The 26,738-nt window shown below is 47.4% G+C and overlaps 1 protein-coding gene across 1 annotated transcript in view; it reads left to right on the top strand.

The window, feature by feature from the left end:
- Positions 1–1,698: 1,698 nt before the first annotated feature.
- WNT9A (Wnt family member 9A) overlaps positions 1,699–26,738 on the top strand; it is a 52,994-nt gene continuing 27,954 nt past the window's right edge. The window contains exon 1 of the mRNA XM_061474322.1: positions 1,699–1,852. Coding sequence (XP_061330306.1) covers positions 1,758–1,852 — 95 coding nt within the window. The 5' untranslated portion in view covers positions 1,699–1,757. The remainder of the gene's footprint in view (positions 1,853–26,738) is intronic.

Here is a 26,738-nt window from a genome sequence, read left to right as displayed (position 1 = left end):
GACAGTGATTCCCTGATTCCAGTGACACATACCTACATGTCCTCCTGTTTTTGTCCCTGTGGGGGACACGGGCAGTTCAGTAGCATGACACACACATATGCTCAGGAGGGAAACCTTTTCGTTCTTGGGTGGCAGCGGGTGCAGGAATTACCTCGAGGATGACGATGAGTGACGTCAGCTGACCTGGAACAGCGCTGACACCGGCACCAGCCCCAAAGGGCTGACATTTAGGGCATTAACTACTTCCCAGCTGGAGTGCTCGTTGTCCTGTCTGTGCTTTGGGGTCTCTGTGCTCCTTTCCACTGCGCTGGTGATCGTTGGAATGCGTCACTCTCGCACAGGGCTGGGAGTGTGTGTGCGCTCGGAGTACATGATGCCCGTGCCTTTCCACATCCAGCCTTTGCATTACTTGCGTGCTGGGATCAGCCCTTGCCCACCTTGCCTTTGCACAGCTGTCTAGCCCTTGAAACATTGAGTGGCATGTTTAACCCTTGGACAACCATCCAGCCTTTGCACAGCTGCCCCATTCTTGTATGACGGATCAGCATTTGCACCTGCAGCCCTTATGTGACCACCCAGCCACTGCACATTTAATGTTTGACTGACTGATTGGTGCTTGCATGTCTGGTCCATGCACAGCTGATGAGCCCTTGCTTATCCAACCCTTCCACAACTTTGCAGCTGCCCAGATAAGGCACATCTACCCTTTGTACAACCGCCTGACCCCAGCAAAGATGTCCATCCCTGGCACATTCAGCCCTTGCACAGTTATCCTGCCCTGGCATGTCCAGCCCTCGCATTCCCAGCACTGGCATGGCCACTTCTTTCACATTCAGTCCTTGAACAACTGCTCATCTCAGGCATATCCAGCCCTTTGTACGATTGCCCTACTCTGGCAGATCTGGCCCTTGCACACCCAGCTCTTGCACGACAGCCCACCTCTCCAGATGTGGCACATCTACACCTTACACAAATGTTTGACCTTTGCATGGCTACCCTCCCCTGGCAGATCCAACCCAGCTCTTGTCTGCACAGAGCTGACACAGCCAGAGATTACATACGTGGCTGTTGCACACCTGGCTTCCCTAGCATATCCAGCCCTTGCACACCCAACGCTTGCACAACTGCCAGACCCTTGAACAGCTCCCTGTCCCTGTCCCATCTAGCCCTTAAATGACTGCTCTGCCCTCATACATCCAGATTTTGCACAAGCATTCCTTTAACCACTGCCCGTTTCTTCCCAGCTGCCCATTTGTGGCACAAGCAGCCTTTTCACATCTGACCCTCACACGGCTGCCCATCTGTGGCACATACATCCCTTGCACATCTGGCCCATGCAGGACTACCCAGCTGCCCCGCTGTCCTACACCTAGCCCTTGACAGCTGCCTGTCCTTTCACACCTGCCCATCCCTGTCACTCCCAGCCTGTGCACGTCCGGTCCTTTCTCTCCCGGCAGTGTCACATGCCCACAGCCGGGGACGCCAGTGCCGGTCCCAGTCCGGACCCCGATCCCGATCCCGGTGCCGGTCCCGGTCCGCTTCCTCCCCGCTCTCCCCGCCCCTCCGCGCAGCACTGCACCGCCTCCCGGGGGCGGGTCCCCTCCTCCCGTCCCGCCTCCCCGCCGCTGCTCCGCCCCGCCCCGCCCGCCGCCGGCAGGGCGCTCGCTGCCGGCCGCGCTATAAGAAGCGGCACGGGCGGCGGGGCCGTAGCGGGCGCGGCGGGGGAACGAGATGAGCAGCGCCGGCGCCGCTGCAAGATGCTGGATGGACACGTCCTGCTGGGATGGCTCTCCTCCTGCGCGCTCCTAGGGCTGCTCGCCTGCGCCCCGCGGCCCTCCGCCGCCTACTTCGGGTAGGTGCCCCGCAGCCCTGCTCTTGCTTCGCAACTTTGTCTTTAGTGGATTTTGTCTGTTTCTTTGCACCTTGTCCGTCCCGCCCGAGGTGGGGATGCTGCTGCGCGCCTGCTGACGGCCTCCCTCCCTCGGTGAGTGCGGGCATCCCCTCCTGCCGGCTCTGACAGCCGCTCCGAGTGAGGCACTGGGCAGCGCCGTCTCCCCCGTCGTCCCGGGCAGTCCTGCCGCGGATGGTCTCCAGGGTTGCAGCTTGCCCGAGGCTTCCGAGCTCTGCCCCGGGGCCGCGGGTACAAGCCGCTAAGGGCAGGGAGCGGACTGTCTCGTTCGGTCCTTTCCCGACGGTGGCGGCAGCTCGCAGGAGGAGACCCGTGGTGAGGTGGCTGGGGAGCTCTGGCCTCCATCGTAATGGGACAGCCCTGGAAAAACTTTTTCCCTCTCATTTAAGCTCATACTTCAGCATCAGGTGCTAGGAAGCGAATCCCGGCATTATCCCGGCGGCTTTATTAGTTGTTTGGGTTTTTTTTTGGAGGGATGTGCATGGTGCTGTCACCAGCCCGGGACGGGACAAAACTTATTCCCGAAGGAGATGGGGGTCCCGTCCGGGCTGGGCGCGGAGCCGCTGCATCCCGCTGTGCTCACCTGTGCGCGAGGCAGGGGCGCGGCCGGCAGGGGGCGCTACCAGCCCGGCCCGCACCTCGCAGGTGGATGCCGCTCCCTCACCATCACCCCTGCCGGGACCCCCTTATCCCCATTCCTTGAGCTGTAGGAAGCCAGATAAACGCCTTCACCCACCCTCTTTTAAGCTCCCTGCATCCAGAGCCTCATTGTGAAGCCGCAGCCTTGTGATGGGTCTGCTGGCTTCCTTCTGTGCAGCCCGGCTCTGGTTGGGCATCAGTGTAGCTGCATCTTTGCTTGTCCCCCTTTTGTTAAACAGAAAAACAAACAAACAACAAAAAAAACCAACCAAACAAAAAACCCCACCACAAACACCCAAACCCCCAAAATCTTGTTCCAAAATAAGGTCAGTTTGCTAGAGGAGTGGGATGTGAGCACCTGATGACGAGCTTTCAGTGTAAGTTCACTCAAGAGTGATGATTCTTGCTGCTTTTTGGGCTGCTGTGTTGTGACCGCTGGAAGGAGCCACTGGATCGGCACTGGAGAACGTTTTACCAGACCTGAGGTTTCCCCCCCCCTTTCCAGTAAAACAAATCCTGGTGTTGAGGCTTGTCCATCGCTTGTGGTCTGGCAAAGTTTTCCAAACAGTGCTACTTACATCTTCTGTTTCCAACTCAAGAACCATTTAACTTCCTGCTGCTGTGGCTGGTTTTCTGAGGAAACGGCCTCTCCTATGCGTAGGTTTTTAGGAAAAGCCCTCTTTTCCCCGAGTAGCACACAGGGCTGTGCTGAACCCGTTAGCTCGCGTGTCTGCCGGAGACCACCAGCACTGCAGTTGTACTGTGCCTCAGGGACTGACAGGGCTTGTAAGGAGCTTGGCTGTAGCTTTCCTGTTAATCCATGCAGTGGTCATATCTGCTGTAGGGCTGCAGGTAACTCATTCCAGTTGCTCCTGGGATTTCTCTTCTGGCCTTGTGTGGCTGGTGTAGGTATCAACTTAAGAGCAAACAAGTCAAGCCAAGGGAGTTGTACTGCGAAGTCTGTTCTGACTGCTTTGGGTTATCCTCTTGGTCTCAATACAACTGCTGTTTCTGATTTGAGACTCCCTCTCTGGCAATAAGGAGGGGAGAAGAGATGCTGCCAGAAGTGTACCCAGCCAGATGTGCAGTCCAACTGCTCCAGGGCTGCTGTGGTGCACAGTGAAGTTTGCTTATTGCAAAGCATCCCGTTGTCTGGTAAGAGCCACAGTTGAAGAAGCAGCATCTGCTGCTAATCTCCTCTTTGTTCTTCCAAGAGGCCTAAAGCAGAGATTGCACTTGCTGAGCTGCTGAGGTCCTGGGGAAATGGGCACTGCTGAGGTCCAGGGGGAGTGGGCTGTGCTGAGGTCCAGGGTCCCTGCTAGTCCCTGGTGTGTGTGGAAGAGCAGAGCCCTTCTTGCTGTGGGCTTCTGTATATAAGGAAAGAAAAAATACCTGCTAAAAGCTGTATGATCCTGCAAGTGCCCTTTGAAGGTGAGTATTAACCCTTCTTGCTGTGCTTGGAAAGGTAGGAAAAACTGCTCCATATGAGGAATCATATCTGTTCATTCTAATACAAATCTTTCCTAAAAACCTGGGTGCACCACCCTTTGTTTGGGGGCTGAGCTGAAATACTGAAGTGGGCTCAGTGAATGTGGCACACTTTCTAGGCAGGGGAAGGGGTGCTCCTTCAGGTACAAGGCATCATGAAAGCCTTCAGGTACAAGGCATCATGAAAGCCACCCTGATGCCTTTTTGTGGCCTGCTAGACCCTCTGCTCTCAGTGTTAATATCCCTGTTGCAGGAGGTGGTGGGGTACAGAGTGTGATGTGTGGCTGTGTTAAACAGATGTCACACTGTAGCTGTAGGTTATCTGCTCCGTTCTGCAGTCTTGTTGGGGATAGGGACAGCTGTGGATGATCCCTTCCCCCTTCATCCCTAATGTCTTATTTCAGGGAAAGAATTTGGTGTCTCTAAATGTGTGGCCTGGTGGGGAATTAATACATGGGGACAGGAGTCGGGCATGGTTACATGATAACAAGATTGTGTCAGCATGTAGTTATGTCTGTGTCTGTCCCACTGGGGCAGCTAGTGAGCGGGAGGGATGCTGGGGTAGGAAGACCATGGCTGGAGGCTGCTGCTTCTCTGTATGGATCTGGGGTATGGGGTGGGGGAATGCACAAGTAACCAAAAAAGAAAAATGCCCTCTGGAAGTGGAGCTTGGCGCATGCGATGGGAAGTGTTGGTGCAGATAAGGCCCTTGCTGCTTTCTTGCTCCATCCCTAAGCTGCCTGGTTAGGATGTATGGTGAGGGTAACAGTTCACTGTCTGGGGTAAAGGGAGGGATGGGCTTGTCCCTTGCCAAGGGTTACGCTGCCAGCCTCAGTGCTGCTCCCTGTATGTTGCTTCCTTCCTGCCTGGTGCAGAAGGGAAGCAGGTGCCAGCTTGACCTGAAGCTGGTACACAGTGAAGGACCTGAAGTGATACTGATGATTAGCAGTGGGCAGAGCTGAGTCCCTATAGGCAGCTGCCCCAGCGGGTTTGCTAGCCCTAATAACTGGAAGGCAGCTGAAAGAGCCTGGCTTCAGGGATGTAGTGATGCTACAGCTCCTAAGCCTTGTCTAATATGGGACTTTTTGATGCTGAAGAGGAGAAAGCATGCTTGAAAATCTGAGCAGGACCATGTGGCTTGTGGTAGGTTTGGAGTTGCCCATCAAGATGCCTGATGATGACTTTTTTTAGGGTAGGAGTATGTAAGGCAGACTGTTACTGGCTCAGTCTACACCAGAGGGGGAAGCATTGCCTTAAGTTAAGTGTTAGTTGAGCCTGGCTTGCAGGAGATGCACTGGCTGTTCCGAATGCGATCTTGCTTTCATGTTCAGCCATCTCCTCTGCAGCTGGCCTGTCTGAAAATTAATTTGCACCATATTACAACTGGCTGATGGGGTAGCTTGGAGCAGCCCCAGACTGACGGGATCCCTGAGAAAGCATTGCATTTCACTTCTCCTCCCTGCTCTGCTTTTCTTGTGCCTTAAGCTTTTGGTGTGAGTACCTCCCCTCCCTCCCTTTTCTCTCGCAAATGTGGGTAGGAAAATGGGTGGTAGAAATGCCGTAGCAGCATCTGGGGACTGTGTTGGGTCTTGCACTGCTGGTCTTTAGAAGCAGCAGATGACAGGACTAGCTGTGCTGGGGTGACAGGCGCTTCAGTCCTGCTGTGCCCTGGTGCCAGTGGTAAGGAAAACTGGCCTGGAGGAGCTTGCTGCTTTCCTGAGCTTCCTAGTCTGTGGATCTGAGCTTGCAACCTGTCCAGGCCATAAATCAAACCCCCTCTCTGTCTTTCTATGTGTTCTGATTTATAGCCTGATTTAGTTTTAATGTACCCCTTTTTTTTCTTGCTGGAAGAAGTGTTGCTTTCTGCAGATTGGGATTTGCTCTACTTCCCTTCAGCAGCAGGAGCCCCCTCTGCACACACTTGTCAAGACAGTAGTAAGGTTACAAGTGGCTCATGCTTACATAGTGTTTATATTGACAGATTGCAATGTTCTTCATAAATGTAACTGATCTGTACACTGCACGCAGGCAACAGGAACCCTTAAATGCTCGCGTGGGGGAGAGGAAGGGAGGGGAAGCATAGTTTGCCCTAATTTACCAACACATCACTATCGAGAGCAGGTTGCTTGCTGCACAGTGGAATTTTTTTTGTTGTGGGAAGTGCAGTGTATTTTTGTTCACATTGGCAGGTGCAGAATAGGTACCCTGCTATGCTTTAGGTGCCGTTGGTGTAGAAACCCTGCAATTCAGGGTGTGATTTATTGCTAAAATTACTTAGAAAACACCTGAATACTGGACTTGAAGGGGTGTTCTTGGGGGGGTGTCAGTTAACATGAGTTTCTGAACTCTGTTTTTGCGAGTGTGTGGCATCAGCTTGAATGTCATCTCCAATAAAAGCAAGCCCACTGGCAGGCTGTGCTGCTGGTTTTCTCCAGCCTGTGGGCTAAGCTAGGTGCTAACATGGCTGTTGCATATCATGCATTTCTGTACCTGTCACTTGATGGTAGTGTGGGGCCACACGCTCACGCCTGCGGCTCCGACCAAAGCCGTGTGAACTTCCCAGGAAGCTGTTGCGTAGCCAGGCCGCAGCGTGCTGGCTTTCCAGACGCGCCGGTCGTCTCTGGCGTGTGTGAGATGGAGCAGCTGGTTCTCAGTGCAACCCAAAAAAACAAAACCTGGGCTCGGGTGGCGAGGGAAGAATGCGGCACACAGGCAAACACAGCTGGAGCGTGAGAAGGCAGCTCCTGGGGCTGGGAGGGTGACTTTGCCATGCCATTCGGTGGTGTTCTGCCTTCTCTAGGCAGCGATGCTGGTGCTTTTAAGACACTGGATTTCTGCTGTCCTTTGGAATAAGAAGGGTGTGCCTGGTGTGGGTGTTTTTTTTTTCCTCCCATGATTCTTTTGAGCTGGATGAATTGTCACGTAGAGACTGATCTGTCTGAGTCCTGACTGGCACTTCTCCCAGAGTTGGCCTCTCTGGGTCAGTTCAGACCAATGCTTAACCTCCATTCATTTGTGAAGGAGACCCCCATGCCCAGAGGAAGCATTTCTTCTGTAGATGCTTGAAGGTGGCATTGGATTTTAAGTGCCTAAGGGTGGTGACAAACCCAGGAGCATGTAAAAATAACTGTACATGAAGATCTTCCAGACCTGAATCTTCAACCCTGGGGACCAGGATCTGTCCAAAATTGGGCAGGAAGTACCCAAAAGTACCTGCAGTGTACGTAGAGGATGGAGCAAAACTTTATCCAAACAGGGCTTAGTATGTCTTAGACTTATGTCTGTTCATGTTTCTTGAGACTGGGGAACAGCTACCTCCTGCCTCTGTTTGCCTTATTTGCAGTGATGCTGGGACTTCCTTCTGAACCTGACTTAATGATGGTTTCTGTTGTTTTCTTTTATTGCAGGGGTTACAAGTGCCACAGATGACTTTGGGGGGGGTGGGGGGGTGGGGGGGGGGAGATGGCTTCTTAGGAGAATGCTAAGTGTATACTTGGCAGAGTAGGAGGCTAGTGGCTGGCTTTAGTGTGACTAGTGATGCAGAACTAGAGACCAGGAATATATAGGACTCTGGTCTCTTGGTGAAAGGCCTGGTCAATGATTAACTTGCTTTCTGGAAGCTGCTAACAACAATAAGAGGGAGTCCAGCCCCATAACCCCAACACAAGAAGCCCAGGAGTGTTTAATAATTAAAGGTCTTGTGCCTTATTGTGGATTAATGAGAATCACCTTAAGGTGTATTCAGTGGTGGGTAATTGAATTAGGTTGTGGGATTGAGCAGCATGAGAGTTAAGTTACATGGAAGGTCTGGAGGACTGCACAGATAAGCCAGTGTGATGCTTCTTAGTTTGAATCTTTCTGTCTGTACTGGGTTTTGTCAGCCTCTCACTGCTTTCTTCATTTTTCTGTTTGCGTAATCCACTGTGGTGGCAGACTTGGTGTAATTGTCTCCTGAAGATGTTCTTGCCCTAGGGATACTCCATTCCCTTCACTGAGAGAGATGCTGACAGTGTTTTTTATTCCTAATGTTTTCCTTAGTGATATGTTGCTATTTAAACACTCCTTAAGACTTTTTCTGGTGAAAAAGCCAAGCCAGAAGACACTGCTGAGCTAAGCAACCATGGAAGTGTCTGAGTAGCCAGGGCAGAGGCTGAACTATTGAGCCTCACTATGGTGTCCACTGCGTGAGGCAGCTCCTGGTGCAGAGCTGATCAGAGCTGCAGAGGGGTGGCTTGTGGAGCTGAAGGCTAGACTTACCTGTCCTGTCTCACTATTACATCCCTGTGCATAGTTTCCCTGTTGGAAAGGGATCTTGAAGCTTTTTTTGAGATGCTCCATTAGAATATTTCCACTAGGGAGACAGTCTTGAATATGGTCTCAGGTCACCAGAGGTGTAGAACTTCTGCTGCCAGAAGCTCCATATCATGGAATGGTTTGGGTTGGAAAGGACCTTGAACCTCATCCAGCTCCAACCCCCTGCCACAGACAGAGATGCCTTCCACTAGACCAGGTTGCTCCAAGCCTGGTCCAACCTGGCCTTGAACACTGCCAGGGATGGGGCGGCCACAGCTTCTCTGTGCAACCTGTGCCAGGGCCTCATGACTCATTCCAGTAACCTTGGGTGATTTGACGCCCTTAGGTCTTGGATTCTCTGGTGACTTAGGTTTTGTAGAATACAAATGGGTCAACTATTATCTTAATGTGTGTCTGAGGCATTTGAGGAGAGGGCTCAATGCACTAAAACTGTGCTAATGTGCTGTATGTGAAGGCATGCTCTCTATGTCCAGTCATTTGGCTACAGCTGCCTCCTGAAAAGGAGCACTCTTGGGTGGGATGGCACTTGCTTAGTTCATACTAAAAGCCTATGTTAAACATGAACTTCTTTACCCTGAGTTCCCTGACTGGACAGGTAACAACATGTCATCTTTCCTGAGGATGTGTGCTGGAGCAATCCAAGAAGCCCCATGTACCTGGCTTTCCAGACTTTCAAACAGGCCGAGCCTTTGCCTTCCCTCTATAATGAAGAAGCCTCTAATGAAGAAGCCTTTCTCTCTGCAGCCAGAATAGTGGCTTGTAGTATGTTAATGTAATTGATTTCTCAATCTGGGCAGTCCTCAAGCAGAGGGCCTTTTGCTTGCAGGGAGACTGGTGCTGCAGGTCCTGGACCAGCACATGATCAGGCTGCAGGCTGAACAGGTAGGATGTATTTTCCTGACTTACTGGACCCAGGGCTGGAGAGTCAGCTCTAGTCAAGCTAAATAGGAGCTAGAAATTATTAGGAAGCTGAGTGGCAAGGGTTAACCCCTTTGAAGCTTTTTTTGACATCTAGCAGCAATTTTTCTTCTGTTTTTAACTGTGCTTTTTAAGGTTCCCTCAGATTGTGGCTGTAAGTGCTAATGAGTCTTATCTCTTGAGATATTGTCATAAAATACACTTACGAAGTTTATCAGCTCAGTAAGATTAACATTTTATTGTAATGCATGTTTGCACTGTGCTGAGTGGAACAGGGAGTATTTTGACTACATGGATAAACATAGCAGTTATGGGATTTGCTTTAGCTGATAGAAAAATCTATTCTGACTTTTCCCTTAGCTGTTGCAAAGAGCTCTTTTTCAAATGGATCAAGCAGCTCCTGCATGTGCTATGTGGTCCTTCAGTCTGCTTGTGACCTTAAATCATTCTTCTGTAAGGTGTGAGGAGTAGTTTTTAATTCAGTTGCTGAACGATTTCTTTTAGGCAAAGAGGAAATGACAGGTTAACAAAACTTGAACTCTTCCCTTGGAAGGAACACAGGGCAAAACAGCTCTTCTATACGTCAATCTAGAACATGCAAACTCAACACTATCTGACATTAATGCTGAGTCTGTGCTGGCTTTGAAGGCAGCATGAAGTGTGATTCATGTTGATGGCCTGTCAGGCTGTATGGGACTTGGCGTGAGTTTTATAAACAGATTCATTTGGCCTAGCTCATTAAAATAGCATTAATTGGATAACTGGATGCTCATGGAGTTTGGGGTGAAAAACTAGCTTGCTCTGACTTCTGCATTTGTTGTGCACTGGGTGGCCAAGTTTTACAATCGGAGCAAAAGTTTCCTTGTAAAAACTGCCGAGTCTTCCAGAGACTGAAGTAACATAATTGGCCATTTCATCTGCATGGTAGGAGGTAGCTGCTTGTGTTGTGGAGCAACGCGTGTTTCCCCTAGATGTGAATGAAGTACTAGATGCCCATAGGAATATCTGAGCTTAGCTTAAAAATCTGTCAAATGGTCCTGTTTGGCCAGGGCATTCCTGGGAGGAATAGGCTTAAGTCTAGTCGGAACCTTGGTCTGCTGTTGAACTTCTCTGAAACCAAACTGTAGAACAGCCTCCTAAAGCAACTCTTACTTTCAAGACCAAGTCTTCTTTGAAGAAGTCAGATGAGCAAAAGGATTAACCTCCATCTGCTCTTGGTCTACCTATTTTTTTTTTCCTCTAATAGAGTCCAGAAAAATTAAGCTTACTTTGAGGTACACAAGGCCATCTTGAGTCTGATCCCGGGGTGATGCTTTCATGTGGAACATACAGACAGGTGAGACAGGTTGCCAAGATGAATTGCTTTGAAGCCCAGTGTCAAACTGCTGCTTTATCTTAAGCACCTTTTAACTTCTTCCCAAAAGGAATTGGTCATGATTCTGCTCCAAAAGCATCAGTGCTGCCAGATGAGCATCTACTGGGGTGGGCTCACATATGTCTTCAATAATACCTGTTTCAGCTTCCAGTCAGAGCAAGTTGCTGCCCATTAAATTCCACTTCCACAAAGCGCCTTATTTATGTTCACTCTTGTTATCAATCAGCTGTATGTGACAGCTTCCCCAGCTCTGCGTGTGGGAACATGTTGTGTGTTGCCATAGCATAGGCAGGAGTGTTCTGGTGCTAGCTGACCCCTCATAGGCTTGGCCAGTGGTGGGGGACTTCAGGATCACCAAGTGCTTGTGTTAGAGGAGTGCCCATCTGCTGAGCTGTAGCGCACACAGCCTGGCAGGCTCCTCTCATGGCTTGCTGTGATCTTTGTAGACTTCCCCACTTGACTGCTTAAACTGCAGAGGCATTGCTATGCTGTAGTCCTCCTGGTTTGCCCACAACTAATTCTCAGTGTTGTGTGAACCCCTGCTGAGTTGGGTACGTTGACTGGCTTTCACTGTTGTGGTGAGCTCAGATCTCTAAATGTCCTCATTGTAATGTCTTCTCTGCTGGTTGCTGATTAAAGATAGGTGATCTCATGCTTGGTGTTGCAACAAAAGACAGACAGGCAGCCCCGGGGGGGGGGGGGGGGGGGGGGGGTATAACTGCACTCCTGTTAGATTGCAAATGAAGATTGCAGGTGAAGCTGGTTCTGCATGTTGCAGGGGACTTCTTGTAGGGCTTCCCAGCTCCATGTGTTATGATTACTGTCACTAAACACCTTGCTCCCTGAAATTGCTAAGGGGAAGTGTTTAGTCTTTGTAGTGTTGAGATAGTGTTCCTTGGCTATCCCTGAAGCTGAGCTTGCAGGAGCTTCATTTTACCGTGGTGACCAATACAATGCCTCACTTGGAATCGGGGCAAAGACCTCTGGTCACTGACTGCTTGTAGGGTGTGTGTTTTTGTGGGTTATTTATTTATTTATTTATTGGGGGGGGGGGGGGGGGTGGCGGCAATCTACTCTACTTGTCCTTAACACTGATTTTAACACCAATTTTCCCAATTTCTGTGGAAAATCAGTAAGTCATGACTCATGTGGGAGCACAGCCTCTTCTAAGGCAGTGCCTTTCAGTGTTAGGGAGTGTGGGTGAGGGCACATGAGTCAAAGAATTGCAAAACAGGCAGGCAAAGAAAATGTGTTTCCACTTGAGCTTAGCATAGGAAAGTTGCTGTGTATTTTAGTGGTTCTCAGCTTCTTTACATCCTACTGCTCTTTAGCTTCAAGCACAGGTATCCCAAACCACCCAGGTCTGAGGAGGCCCAGGTATCACCTTCAATAATCTCAAAGGAGACTTCTAGTGTCAGGTATTGGAGCATCTGTACCCCACTGATGTGGGTCATGTTGCAACACTGCTCGTACAGCCGAGCTTTTCCATTGTGTGGAACCAGCTTTAGTCTTGCTCTGGTATATGCTGTGAATGAATAAGCAATGACTTGCTAGGACAACAAAGTGTCCAGGAGCCAAGTCCAGCTCGGAGTGGGGTATTCACCTGGGAGCTGGGGTAGCTGATGGGACTGGGTACCTGGGAGACAGCTGAACACTTAGGATGAGGACCCAACTTTGGCCAGTCGTTTGGAGCTGGCTCCACTGGCATTGGCTGCTGGTACCTCTCCCAGTGCAATCGATGACTTCAGTGGAGCTTGTGCTTCTTGGGGATGCAAGTTTAGCTTACTACTCTGCTGTAAGCCCTGCTGTGCTGCATCTCTCCATCTCCTCTGACAAGAAACCCTATCCTGGAGGCCAAATCCCTCTGGGCACAGTTCACCAGAACTGATACTTTATTCAAAAGAACTGGCTTGATTTGCTTAATCTTGACAAAATTCTTTTCTAGCCCTAATCCTCTTCCAGTGTAAGGTGAGATCTTGAAATACCTGGCAATCTTATAGCTCAGCTCTTTTTCTGCATCTCTGGGCCCCTCTGTAATCAAAGGTGGTAGTGGTGGGGTAAGGATGCCAAAGATAAATCTCCTGCTGGGAGCTATCAGGGAGCTATTTCCCAGTCTGTGGTTAGCAAGTTGACCTGACAGGCCAGAGGTGAAACAGCCACTTGAGCTGAATTACAGGGTCTAACCAAAGGTCCAGCACTTCCTTTGGCTCATTAGCACAGCTGTGTTGCATCCCTGGTGACTATTTCTATCTTCTGGCTTGTCCCATGTTGACTCCGGAAACCCAGAGGTTTAACATGAATTTGAAGACCGAAGAGCTGCTCTTGGGAGAGTGAACTGGACTGCGCAAAGCTGTGAGCAGTCCCTGTGGTCAGTGTTACAAGCCATCATATCCATGCTGGATTCTGTGGCTGATGAAACTGTGTTTATAAGCAGAGACCTATCTCTGCAAGATGCAGGACAGAAGATGGACTAATGAGGAGGAGAGTGGGACCAGGCATGATTCTGCATTTTCCTCTTAAGCTTGCAGAGGGATCAACATCCATACAGAAATGAATCTCACTTGATGTAGTGGAGACACCTTAAAGCTAACTGCAGTTTGTCTCTGTGAAGCCTATGGTACCAGTATTCCCCAGTACAAGGACAAGGCTCTGTGTGGGATGTCCCAAACACTCTGGTACCTCCCACAAGGCAATAAGAGCATCATCCCTCAGTGCTGCATCCCTTGAGGCACTTGCTTGGCCTGCTGCAAGACAGATTGGAAACCTAAGAACTGGAGCAGGCACTGGAAGCAGGGAGGTGAGCTTGGCCTTTTCTGAGTCATTGTAATCTGGGACCACATCAGGTTTCATGATCCCGTTATGTGGTGACAGCATATTTTTATGTCCCCTCACAGCTGGCTGGGGTTGGGTGCCCTCCCTTGCTGTGGTGGTGGTGGGGACCCTTGTGGTGTAGAGGTGGGTGGTGATGCCATCTGCTCCAGCACTGAGTGTAGTGTGAGGCTGAACTGCTCTTGGAGATGCTGTGCTTCAGTTGCTGATGAACAGATCAGTAGCACAGGGTCAGAGGCAGGGCTAGTTGAGTAGCCTAGTCCAAACAAGATGCTCTTGCCTGCTTGCATGGGATATTTTACTCTGTTACCAGAGCTCTTTAGAGCTCTCTAAGTGCTTTCAATTGAAGTGACTCCAGAGCTGGTCTCTCCTCTGTCTCAATGTGTTCAGAGGCCTGGGGTAAGTTTTACCTTATTCCATAGGGTGTAAAGGGAGCGGAGATTGCCAAGCATTCTGCATGTCTTTGGTCTTATTTGGTAACCTCAGGATACTTCAGCTTGTAAAACAGAGCTGTTTTCACAGGAAGCAGGCTGTAAGCTGAGTCAGGGACTTGATGCATATCCTTTTGCTCCTCTTAGGACCTCAGAGGGCTGTTGGACTATGGACCATATCTGAATGGTCTTCTATGATGAAGCAGAATCCTCTGAGTTGGAGTTACTGCTCCTGTTGCAGCAAAAAGGGGGATCAGAGACAAATGTACAGGGGATCTACTGATGGCTTAGTGAATGCTGAAATCCTAATAAGTGGGAAACGCCTGTCTTCAGCCTGCAAGATCTGGTGGCAAAGCAAGCTGTGCAGTTGAAGCTTCATTTTAGGGGTGCACTGCTGCACCTGCTATCCTTTTCCAGAGCCTTGCTGGGAGATGCACGGCTGGATTTTCAGTGCAGCTGCTGCCCTTGCTTAAAGCACCATCCACACATTGCTCTTGCTACTGTCAGCTGCCTGAGCGCCTCTGTTTATGTTTCTAAGACTTGAAGGCTAGAGAAGGAAGAAACCTGACCAGTGCAATGGAAACCTTCAATTCCCTGCAGTCCCAGGAGGAGAAGAGTAGCTTCAGGCTGGGGCTAGGAATGAACTTCATTTGTACGCTGCCTCGCCTCTCCAGGAGGATCAGCCAGGAAAAATATCAACAGTTCCATTAAAAAGTCTGCTGGTTTGCTAAAGTAGTGGAATAAACATACCTGTAGGCATAATGTCTTGAACCACACAGGAAACATTAACTAGAATGAACACACACAGACTTGCTCTCTCTCCCCTGTATATCTACCAGATAAAAAACAGTGTGTCCATGGTAATGTGTAAATCAAACAGCAGCTGGGGGGACTATTCTTAGCTGGGGAAGAAGTGGCTTGGATCAGAGGGGCTTGGTGCTTTCGTGGAAAGGCAAAACCTGTGTTGAGCCTGGTCTGATGAGAGACCTGCAATAGAAACTGGGGAAGGATGGGAGTTAGTGGGGTTGTTAGTCCTCTCTTTGCTTTCTATTGTCCTTTCTTAGCTTCTTTTCCCCTATTTCTCTGGGGCTGAACTGCTTTTGTTCTAACCACTTGCATTCAGTTGAAAAGCTGGGGTGGAAACTGTGGGAAGTGGATAAGCACCCTTGGAACTTTAAGAGTGGAGTGGGTCTGCTGACACTGAATGGGGAACCAGCCACCCCAGCCATTAGTGTATGGTGGAGGTGGTCCCTTCAGTCTGCCACTGAACCCACAAATGTCTCCTGACATCTCTGGGATGGTTGAGTGGAAACCTGCAAGCTTGTATTTCCCATTTCAGTGAGGGGGTGTGAGCTTCAAGCATGCCTTGAATGAGAAATGTTTGCCAGCACTTTTTGGACCAGTAGCTTGGTCCCTGAGCTGCCCATAAAAACAGCTTCCCTATGGCTATATCCAGCATATGGTAGGTATAGAAAAATACATGAGGAAAATGCTTTCAGTTTCAACCAGATGGCACCTGTCAGGCACAAGTAGACATTTCTATTAGTGTTTGAGTGTTTTGGACCACTCCCAGCCTCTGGATTGAAAACTAGTCCTGCTGTAGCTGTCCTCCCAGAGCAGCCCCAGAGGTAGACTGATGTGTTATTGCATGCTAGTGACAGTCCCTGTGCTCCCAGGCCTCATCTGCACAGCCACTTAACACAACTAATCTGAACTGACTTTTAAAGTGGATTAGTTCAATTACTCTTAACTAGCCCCAGTGGAAGCACTCTCCTTAGGGATTAAGCATCCTTAATTCACTTTAGCATACTTGATTTCAATGCAAATCAGGCTAAACTGAATTAAGGGCTCTTTAGAGCCTTGTGCAGAGGTGCTCCTTCAAAACTGATGTGGTCTAACCACCCCATTTTGCATTCCTGTGCTCAGTTCATTCCAGTTAGCATTGCTGAAGTGTCCCCTTATGGATGACTAATATAGGCAGCCTTTCAGATATAAAGCTGAAAGCACATTGCCTAGGCTAATGTGTGAACCAGCTTCTGTGAAGAGCTCTGGTATCTGCTGATTCAGTGCTTAAAAGTGCCCAAACAGGGTGTTTTAGAGTTTTTTTTCTCGAATTTCTTTTTTAACTGTTTTTTTTTCCCTTTTTTTTTCCCTTGTGTTTTTCTATTCTTCAAACCAAGCTCTTTGCTTTTGCACTAAAAATGCATGAAGTGAGTCACACACCAGTTTTTCTCTACTGCCCTTAACTCACTGGATGAGATGGCAGTACTTCACCAACAGTGCATTTATCCTCTTAGCTCAGTAATTTAACTTTCCAGTTGAAGATGAGCTGTGGTTGTAAAAGATTGGCCTCTGTTTTCCTGAAGCTTAAGTGAAAACAGTCATTACATGTGATGCCCTGGGCAAGCAGGCAGGGTAACACTTGCTTTGGAGAGAGTGGGATGGGACAAGGTTTTCTTCTGTTTTAAGCGTCAGATGATGTGTGTTCTGGGAAGAAGAGGGGAATCCTGACATCACCCTATGCAGGGAAGATCACTGGGGTGTGTGTGTATGCAATATCACAATGTAGGGTATTTTTTTAGTGTTTTTTCCTTCATACGGACCCTTGGGTGGTCACAGGAGCAGCTGGCAGCTATATGAGGGTTTATTTTTTTGGGGGTATGGTGGGTAACAAACCTTTAGTTTCTTTAGCTTGGGTTTTTCATGGCTCTCACAGGGTCCCCTGGTGCTCTGCAGGCTCCAGAGAAGGGAACAGATGTTGCACACAAGCAAGACATGGATGCTGCTGCCCTGCTGTTCCAGGGCTGTGAGACTGCTCTGTGCTGCAATGCTGCATCTCTGAAATCCCTCAAAAGGGTCCTCTGTGCTGCTGTGCAAAGTCTGCATCTCACTTACAGCTCTGGCTGAACCCTAAGCCAATTTAATCTTATTTTCTTAATGCCAAGGAACCCTTCCCTCTCTGGAGCAGCTTGTGCATGGCTGAAAAATGTCACCACACTGCTCTTCATTCACTGGCCTCCAGACTTGGTCATGAGGTGGGCACAAACCATGACAACATGGATGTTTGATGTGTAGTTATGCATTAAATCTGGTTTCTCTGGCAAAGTTTCCTGGAGTAGTAATGTAAATTAGAGGCCAGGTTTTGGCAGGTCTTTTTCCTCTTTTGCTTGCTCAAAGAATACCCTCAAAAAGGAATACTTGGAGTATTCTGTACCAGCATGGGGAAGAGGCCCAGTCTTATAAATGTATTATAATCTTGGGTTTTTGATTACCTGAGCCAAGACCGCTGTCTCCCTATGTTTTGGTGGTAAGCTCTAATGAGTTTAGCACCACAAGGGGTTGGTGTTTCCGCCTTTAAGATATGAGGCCATTAACTTAATCTTTAGTATCTGTTAAATGTTTCTGGGAGCTCTTGCTCTGGGCCGTACTGAGACAATGCCTACTGAGAACACGTTTTATGTGAGTAGCTAGTTTGTGATTTCACTCTTGAACACAAAGGTCTTCCCAAATGCAGAGGTTTCACCTAGGTGCAATTTTTTACTTGAGGGTGATGCTTTTTATCAACCTCATAGTCTATGAAGAGGTGTGTTAATATATCCTGCCAAACTGTGCGATCTGCAGAACCTCCTCCTCTCCTAGGAATGCCTGGACAAGCCTGGGGAATCTTTTCAGGGTAGTTCTTTGGAGGCATCTCAGAGGCTATGCTTGAAGGCTTCTCAATAGAAGGCAACAAATAGGTTTTCAGGTGCTGGGAGAAATGGTACCCTAACAGAAAAGAGAGGCCAGGTCCCTGGAGGAGTTGCCATCCCTCCATGCAGCAAGTTGGAGGTAAGGATCTGCTCATTAGTTCATTAGCTAATTAATTCTCTGCCTCTAACATGGGGGTGTCACCTTCCTCAAAGCTTATGGCCAAAAGACCTCAGACTTCAGTGATGGCAGGCAGCTGGCATTTTAGTTTGTAACCCTTGTCTAAAAGAGGGAGGCTAACAAGCTGCCTTTGAAGTGAGGGTGGCTCACAACTAAGAGCAACCCAGAATGTGGCTTTACATCTCTTGCAACTTCCTAGAGTTGTGGCAGGGAGCTCATCATTCAGTCAGGAGTGCTGGGAACTGAAATGCAGGACTTGTGTAGACCTGCAAGCTGTGAGGTGTGACTTCTTCCATTGTGTGTTGCTATGACCATTAGGCAAAATGGTAAAGGATCTGCTGGAGTGGCACTTCTAATGGGCTTTCACTGTGGAAGAGGTCTGACAATATCTAAATGGAATTCTCCCTTCTGTGAGCCTTCACTCTGAGGTATGCTGTCTGGTGGCATTCATGGGGTCTGTGGGGTTTCCTTGCTTTGCTTTCAGGCTGTGTAAATTGAACTTTTGTTTCTACTGCAACTTGTCCATAGGATTGGAAAGTATCTGCTGCCAAAGATGCCCAACTTCCATCTACAAAAATGAACTAAGCACTGCCAAAATTGGGAGTAATGGATCAAGTTAGATACTGGTGAAAGGGTTTTATGGCTTTCTGTGATTTCAGGTTGGTAAGTACAAACCTCAGAAGCTAAATTCTTGTAATCAAGTGATGAATAGAAGGGCTGGGTGGAGGAGCTGGCAAGAATAAATCTACGGTAGTATTTAGGCTGCTACCATGGTCTGTCTCTGTGGCTATGAGGACTGGTTTGCAGGATACCCAAAGGACAGGTTTCTTTGCAGACAAAGCTCTTGCGCAGTTAAGTGATGCCAGCATCGTTTTCAGTACTTAAAAATGTACCTTTAACAGAAATGGTGTTCTCAAAATAATTCAAAACTTTTAAAATCAATAAAAATTTTGTGGAATTTTTACATCTTGCTTAATGGGTTCATACTGGAATATTTCTTGATCTCTTGCTGTTCTGTGTTTAGCAGCCCCTGGACACCCTGTGGGCCACTGCACTTAGATGCCAGTATAATTTGGTAGGGATTTGTCCTTTTTAATGGTTTCTTTCCCGCTTCACTTCTTAAAGCTGCTCTAATTCCATATTGCCCTAATTGTGATATGCAAACTTTAAAAGGAAAATTGCAGCCAGTGTATTTTAAGATTCTTATGGGCAAGCAGCCCCTGCTTAACCTGGCAAATTTGGACAGCTTTTCTCACTAAGGCAAATAAAACCCCCTCCAAATCAAGAAAATTATGTAAGCAAATCCAATGAGCGTGCTCTAAAATTAAACCTGCCTTACAAATTCTGGGACTTTCATTGTGAAACCAATGAAGATTATTTTGGGAAGGCTGTAAAGCCTTGCCTTGGTGAATGTTCAGTGGCATCCTGAAACTCTCTCCCTCTGATCCACTTGTCCCTTTGTTGTGACCAAGTGAGTAGGAATGTAAAACTGTCAGAGACCGTCCTTGCCCAGGACCAGCTCCCCATTGTCCTAACTCAGCCATAATAGTTATTGTGCCCAGAAACTTCACAAAAGAACTGGGTAAGTTGTCCTCTGTCATCATGCAGCTCTTGCCATGCAACACCCAACTCAAAGTCAAGACTCCGTAGCACAGTTGTAGCTTGGTGTGGCTTTTCCATGGTGGTGTGAAGCAATGTCTCATCTGTGATCAAAGATGTCTGCTGTGAGCTTCTGAACCCTAGAGTTTGCAAGCTGTGCTATGTGCACTCTGCAAAGGAGAATTATTCTAGAGTGAAGGTGACAAGCTGAGTTAGGCTTTTACTTGTCTTGCCATAAAATGCTGTCCTCACTCCATGCTCATTGTGAGGAATGCTCTATTCTTCCTGCTGTCTTTTCACCATCCCTCCTGATGTATTACCTAAACTTTCCTCCACTTTGCATATAAAGCATGTTTTTCTGCGGTAGGTGGCCAAACCTTCTTTAGAGACCCTCATGCCTATGCTGCAAGCAGTGCTTGGAAAAGGTCAGCGTTATCCTCCAGGGATTTGGGTGTTTTGAGCTTTCCCTGTGGAAACATTGGTGCCTAATTTCCTTCCAGTTTGGGGTGGGAGAAGGGAAGACCCTTGTCTCTGTTTGTTGCTAGCGCAGTATCTCCAGCCATAGTGGGAATTAATTGACCTCTTAGCATTTGTGCTGAGACAGCTTTGGGCTGTTGATAGGCTGGGGTGATCTTGAGGGGTTCATGGCACTTCTAGCTGAAGCCAGATACAAACACGTGGAAAATTTTAGCAGGGAGCACCTGTCCAGTTATGCCCAATAGAGCTGTCAACTCAGCTATGCAAGGTATTTCCATTTGGGAAAACATCCCCCCTGGTTTTGTTTTACTGTTATTTACAGACTGATGAAAGTTTTGTTTTTTTAAACATACAAAGCATTTGTTAGTGTTGCTATGATTTTCCTTTCTCTGAGTTGTTCTTTATTTCTTGGCCCTTGGTCCTCTGGAGCTCTTGCAGCAGAAGACACTGAAATCACAAATGTGCGAAATACAAGATGTTTATCCATCTTAATCTCATAGATAGTTCAACCTAAACGTTTTCTGAAGCCCTCCTTCAAGGAGGATTAGCCAGTAAAGAATCTGAAAGGTCGTAGCCTTGCTTTGACTTGTGCTGCTACTCAAGATGCTAAATGTGTGTGAAAGCTTCAGCAAAAGGCCTGAGATGCCATCACTGTTTTCTAAGGCTCTGGGGAGCATCTCTATCCTCTTGGGCTTTGGACATTCATCTTGGAGCTCTGCCTGCCTGTATTAGCCATTGTGATAGTGTTGCCTGGAGCACTTAAATGTGGCATGTATCAACTGGCATTTTGGCTGCACTAAGTGTAAGATTTTTCCAGTGTAGGTTTATATCTGTTTTTCTTTTGTTTTGTTTTGTTCTCAAATGTGTGCATGATTTATTTTCAGGCTGTAACTTTGGTTTTGTCCTTGAAATACTTTGGAAACTTGGAGGGCTTTTTCAATTTGTTGCAAACCCTCTAACTTGGAGAAAAATTCCAGTGTGAAGCATGCTTTTGATTCACAAAGAAATTGATATGGAGCTCCGGTAGAAAGGTTTCCTCCCATTTTTGTGTTATTTGGGCCTTACTTTCCTCTCTGAAGCTGCTTTTGCTTCTTGGCAGCTCCAGAACAGATCAGAGGTTATTATGAAATGTCAAGACTTACAATGCTGATATCCTTCAACAGAAAGCTGTGTGAGAAATGAGTCCAGGAAACTAGTTTTGACTACTTAAACTCTTTGACACAGGGTAGAAGACATTAATACAAATAGTGGTTTTAATAAATCATAGTAATATTTGTGTGCTAGGATGTTATTCTTGCTCCCTTCTGTGATGAGACCTGCTAGTCAGCCTTGTAGCGAAAAAAGCATGAATGTCTCATGGGTGTTTCTTTGCTATAAAATGTGATTCCCTGATTTTTAGTTTCAGTATTTCTTATTGTTCCAGCTGTGTATGTAAGTTATATGCTGTTGGGGCGCTTTCAACCGCTGCTATTTTGGAGCTGGAGAGGGGTAAACTAGAGGGATTCCTTTCTCCACCACCAAGAAAACGAATGTCACTCTGGGGATTGTGGTGGAGAGAAAGCTGGCAAGGCAAGTGAGATCCTGCCACTCTTGTTCCTGTGGGTTCAGGCTGCAGAATTGCAAAGTGTAACCCATGCTTGCAGGGTTTCAAGGAAGTGAGGTGTGAGACTTGTGGGTTAGCATCCCTTGGGGATGCGGGTTGGGAGATGCTGGATGCCTCTGTAACCTCAGGAGCCAGGGAGGTCGGTGCAAGGCTTGGCAGAAGGCATGTGCTTTTGCAGGGATGGGAGACCAAGGCTGGGGGTGGGACAGCTTCCTTGACATAGGGCCAACTGAAAAGTCTCAAGTGCAGATGAAGGAAAAGGGATGGGAATGCGATACCGTCTACTAGGGAAGATGTAAAACCTAAGAGAAGGATGTAGCCAAGTTTTGTTGCAGTGCTATAAGGTTTCAGCTGCTGCTTCAGCAATGCTGTTGTGCAGTGATTTGCTTAGTGCTGTGAATTCTAGTTCAGTTTGTACAAGAAGCCAAGGAGATCTCATCTTGGTGTATGTATCTGTTTAAGCTTAAGTGTCTTGAACCACCTCATTATTTCTCTTCAACTTGCATTTATACCCTTCATTTCAGATATGCTTTACCGCAGGATTCAAGGGAAATGTACCTCATGCTAAATTGGAGTGCAAGCAGGGTAGAGTTGGTGGTTCAGCCAGCTTTTAACTTCTTTTGCCCTAATTTTTGTCTTCTGTGTGTTATCTAGTATTGGATGGACAGCTCTGGTGCTGCTTATCCCCTGTGGTGAGAGAACCTGCTGGGAAGGCTTCTTCATCAACAATTTGTTTCTTTTCTTGGAAACATAAGCCTACTCTTGCTCTAGTATTGTTATCCATAGGTTTGGGGGATTTAGCTGAGCACCTTTGTGGCACTTCTAAATAAGTTAGATCCTTCTGCTTTAATTTTTTTTTCCTGTTGGCTCAAATTCTGAGACTCCATGTAGTTGTGCCCTGTGTTAACCTGGGAATGATGATTCAGTCTCCAGACCTGCTGAAAGAGGTGGGATGTGGGAATTGTAAAGCAGTCCCACGTGCATTTTGAAGACAGATTGGAAACTCAATTTCAGGCTGGAGCTGCTCTGGGTGTGATTATCTCTAATGAGCATCTGTTGATGGAGTAATCCAGGGAGAGGGTTCTTGATGTTCTTTATCACTGATCGCATTAGGTTATGAAGGGCTAAGCTGAAAAGGAAGATACAAGTTGCTTGTCCAAGCTTACAGAAAAGGTCTTTTGCTTACAGAGTGTTCAATGCATTCATTTTTCTTTTCCTTTTTGTAGTATTTCAATATTGGACAAATTCCACCAGCACTAAAGCATTGTCAGAAATAAGCTTATCTGATTGTTTATGCATGCTGCAGGACTTCCCTAATGTGTATATAGCCCCACAGGTATAGGCTGGAGTCCCTGGAATTTGCTTGTCCCTTGTAGTACTGAACGCAGTTTCTGATCATCCAGCCCTGGACTCCACACAATTAATGTTGTAAGACAGAATATCAACCTGGGTCATTCTTGTAGAGTTAGTTGCAGAAAGTGCGCTGTTTTTTTTTCCAAATGTGTAGATTAATGGGACACCTCTGGAGCTTCTGATCTTGCTATAGTTTCCTACAATCAGCTGAAACCTTACACCATTCATTCAACTGTAACTTGATAATATTCTTAAACAAAAAGACTCAAATACTGCACTGTAGGTGTGTTGGAGAATGGACCCAGTGACGCTTCTGGGGTCTAAGGAGTAGAACTGTTAAGACAAAGGGAAATAGGAAGCATTTCCCTTTTTCCTCAAGTTCTTTAGATCTTTATGCTGCATTAGATACATGGCCACCATTTTCCCCCAGTCCTCAGAAGTGGCTATTATACAGCATCTTGATGGGGCATGCTCAGTGTTATGCCATGGGAGTTTTACATCTCTTAATGCTAGTCAGTAGGTGTGGATAGGGAATTATGAAATGTGCACTCATAGAGCTCACAGCTTAGTTCCATTTTCTGTGGGGTAACCAATGATATAAGGACTGTCTTTCAGCTCTGCTTGTTTTGCTAACTGTTGGTGGGTGACTTGGGAAATGACAAATTGCACAAATTGGTTGATGGTGTCTTGGATAGGGTTTGCATGCTGGGATAACTGTAAGCATGTGGATTCTCTTCCCATGAGACAGTTTTTCCTCAAAATGCTTTCTAGCATGTTTTCTTGCACTTTTTACTTTGAATGGAAAATGTTTCTCCCTTTAGAAGTCTGCAGGCACTGGGAAAGATTGGTGTACGGCTTGGCATACGAATAATATTGTAGCTCTGCATTTGTTGGGACTTCCATGTCAAGCATGAGTAACTTGCAAATCAAATGGTTTCCTTACCTGATTTGCTGCTTCTGAGGTCTTATTTTATAGACTGAGGTTGTAATTCAAGGCTTGCTCTGAGCTGCTTCTTGGAAATGAGGTGGAACAGTCCCAGCTTCATGAAGCGTGTATCATGGAGCTGGAGACCAGTTCTCTGCTAAATCAATATGGATACAGATGTGGCATCCCACAGTGCTGCATCTTTATGTCCAGTCTTACTGAGGCTCTATCTCCCCCAGAGTGACTTCAAATATGTCAAAATGCTGCGAACAGCTTTCACATTCAGTGAGGATTGGACTGGTTTGAGGTAAAGTGTGACATAATGTCTTTCCCCTCTGTAATCTTTTACCCCTTCTAACATCCAGGCACACAAGAGGCGATTCAATTCTTAATCTTGGTGTAACGAAACCACCTCGTGGTTTCTTTATTTGAGTTGATCTAAATTGGGATGGCAGGAGTTCTTGAATCCAACAGCTTTAGGCTATTTTAGGTGGTGAAAATCTGCCATTGGCACTATGGAGGGCATTTATAAGTAACAAGCTAATTACGTAAAATGCACACTGTCAGCCTGTTAAGATCTTCTTAAAGTTTCATAATATAATCAGAATTTGCTATGTATAACACTTGGCTTGTTGTCCTCCCCTCTGCCTTTTTAATGCAGCTTGATTAGATGGATAGACGGATGATCAATACAGGAAGGAAATTATTTCCTTAATACTAGTTGATTGAGTGTGCCCCACATGCCCTGTAATACAATGCAGAAATTATTTTTCTTTTAATTGCTGAGCACAAATGCATTGTTTTGAAGATGGATAATATGCAGTCCTGTCTGTTCAACAGCGCTCATAGAACAAAGCTTTGGTTCTCCCTTGGACATAGTATTTTGGTTAATATGGCTCTTTATTCATGTGGACTTTATCTAGTATAATAAACAAGATGTATACGCTGAAGTTACCAAGGCTTCTGAGGGTATTTACCTGAAGTGTTGGCAGAAGTGGGTCTGGCTGAGGTCATACCAAAATTCTGTAGTTCAGTCACTTTCAAAAGGTGAAGGTCCTGCCAGCAGCACAGGTCTGTTAAAGACATCTTGACTATCAGTATCAATTTATCCATCACTTGTGTTTAACCACTGTTACAGCATCTGCTTCCCTTCCAGAAAACTGCATGGATTCAGTCCTTTCAGGAAATGTTGCAGCATTCCTATAATGGTGTGGGACCTGGGCCTTTCTTGCTGATGGTGAATGGACTTTGGGAGATTGATAGCAGATGTTTGCATTGCTTGTTCAATCTTCCTTTTTCTGGGACAAGCTGAGGTGTGGAGGAGCAGTGTTTTGGAGTGCTGGGGGAGATGAAAGGAAAGAGGATGCCATCAGTGGATGGCAGTGAGGGAAAGACAATGCAGTGCCCCTGCATCTGCAGCAGAAGACCAGTAAGATTTGTGGTGCTGGCTGGCTCCATGGGAACCTGTTCTAGAATACTTCAAGAACATAGTCTCCTGTACTGGGGACTGATGATTTTAAAATCTTGGCCAGATATAATTTCCTTAGTTGGAAATCTGACCATTGAGGCTTCATTGGAGGCTTGCAAAACCTCAGGACTACAAAACTCCTTCAGACAAACATTTGTGAAACACCTTTTGTCATGGGATGACCTTTATGCAAGAGCTTTTGACTATCCTCCTGTTGGGTTTTGTAAGGAACCAGCCTATGTTCACAGTTCATTCCCACAATCTTTGTTGGGGTTCAGAATGAGAATAAACTTCTACATTCCCATCACCAGAATGTCTCTTGTATCCTGCTCTCTCCAGTGCCCAGAAAGTTTGTTTTTTCACCTGTTTAGTTTTTAAACCTGCTATGAGGATAATATGACATTAGAGTGGAAAAGCTATCGCTGCTGTGCAGGGGAGGAATTGCAGAGCCGTAAACTGCTCCCAAAATAGATCAGATGATGTGTCAAACCGCCCAACCATCTAAATACTCCATGAACTGACCTCCATGCGATATATAATAGGGGCTGGGTAAAATGTTTTGAGGGGAGGGGGAGGTGAAACCCCCCCTTCTGCCTGAATCTGCATGCTTGTTTCTGCAAGTTGTCATTTGTCCAGAAGTTGACTGGAAGCCAGTCTCTGCCTCCAGCTGGGACCTTCAGGTCCTGAATATAAAATCTGGGGCTGGGAAAGGAAGAAGAAGCTCTGCTTCCCTCAGAGGTTCAATTTCAAATGCCTAGCTCCTGGATTTGTCAGGAAAGTAACCTTTATTTTCTCTTTAGCTGCTGTACTACTTGAGTGTGTGTGCATAGGGATATCTGCAGACAGTGAGGGAAGCTGTCTTCCTTGGCTACAAGAAGTTTCTTCCCTGGCTGCCAGTCTCTGTGGTCTGGGCAAGGGCAGCTATATAACTGCAGCATCTGCTGAGAACAGACCAGGCAGTGTTCAGGAGGGACAGCACGATTTATCCGTCAGACAGGACGGGGAGGAGGAAAGCAACAGGCGAAGTCCTGCTGTATGATGAGTGCTGTGGAGCTGTTGAGCCTTTATCTCCCAGATTTAACAAACGTGCTGGCTGAGGTGTTAGGAAGACAAATGGGCGATTCATTATGAAGTCAGATGTGTTCCCTGGCAGGGGTGGGTGGGAGAGACTGACACTAACACATGGCTGGCCATGCTGTTGCTGAAGCTGTGCGAGGCATGCCCACGTCCCGATGCGCTGAGGGCTGTTGTGGGTGGGAGGCTTGCTGGGGATGTGGAAGGATTGCTGCTGGGACCATGGAGGTGGGGCTGCTGACAGCGAGCACAGCAGTGATAGCTTCTCCAAGGAACGAGCAGGGTGCACTGCATGTATGAGTCCAGCAAAGTGTTAGTGTGGCGTGTGCTTGACACCACTGGGGCAGTTCTTGCTGTCATCCAAGGGGTTGGAGAGTGCAGGAGGGTTAAATGCTGCAGCTGAAGCAAGGTCCTGTAGTGCATCGTACAGGTGTCTGTCTTGGTGCTGAGAACATAACTGCTATTAAGG

This window comes from Pezoporus flaviventris, unplaced genomic scaffold, assembly GCF_033815535.1.
Source record: "Pezoporus flaviventris isolate CSIRO_AGI_PZ_B2104156 unplaced genomic scaffold, CSIRO_AGI_Pfla_v1 ptg000079l, whole genome shotgun sequence".
NCBI lineage: Eukaryota > Metazoa > Chordata > Aves > Psittaciformes > Psittacidae > Pezoporus > Pezoporus flaviventris.
This window is presented reverse-complemented; position numbering and strand designations above follow the sequence as displayed.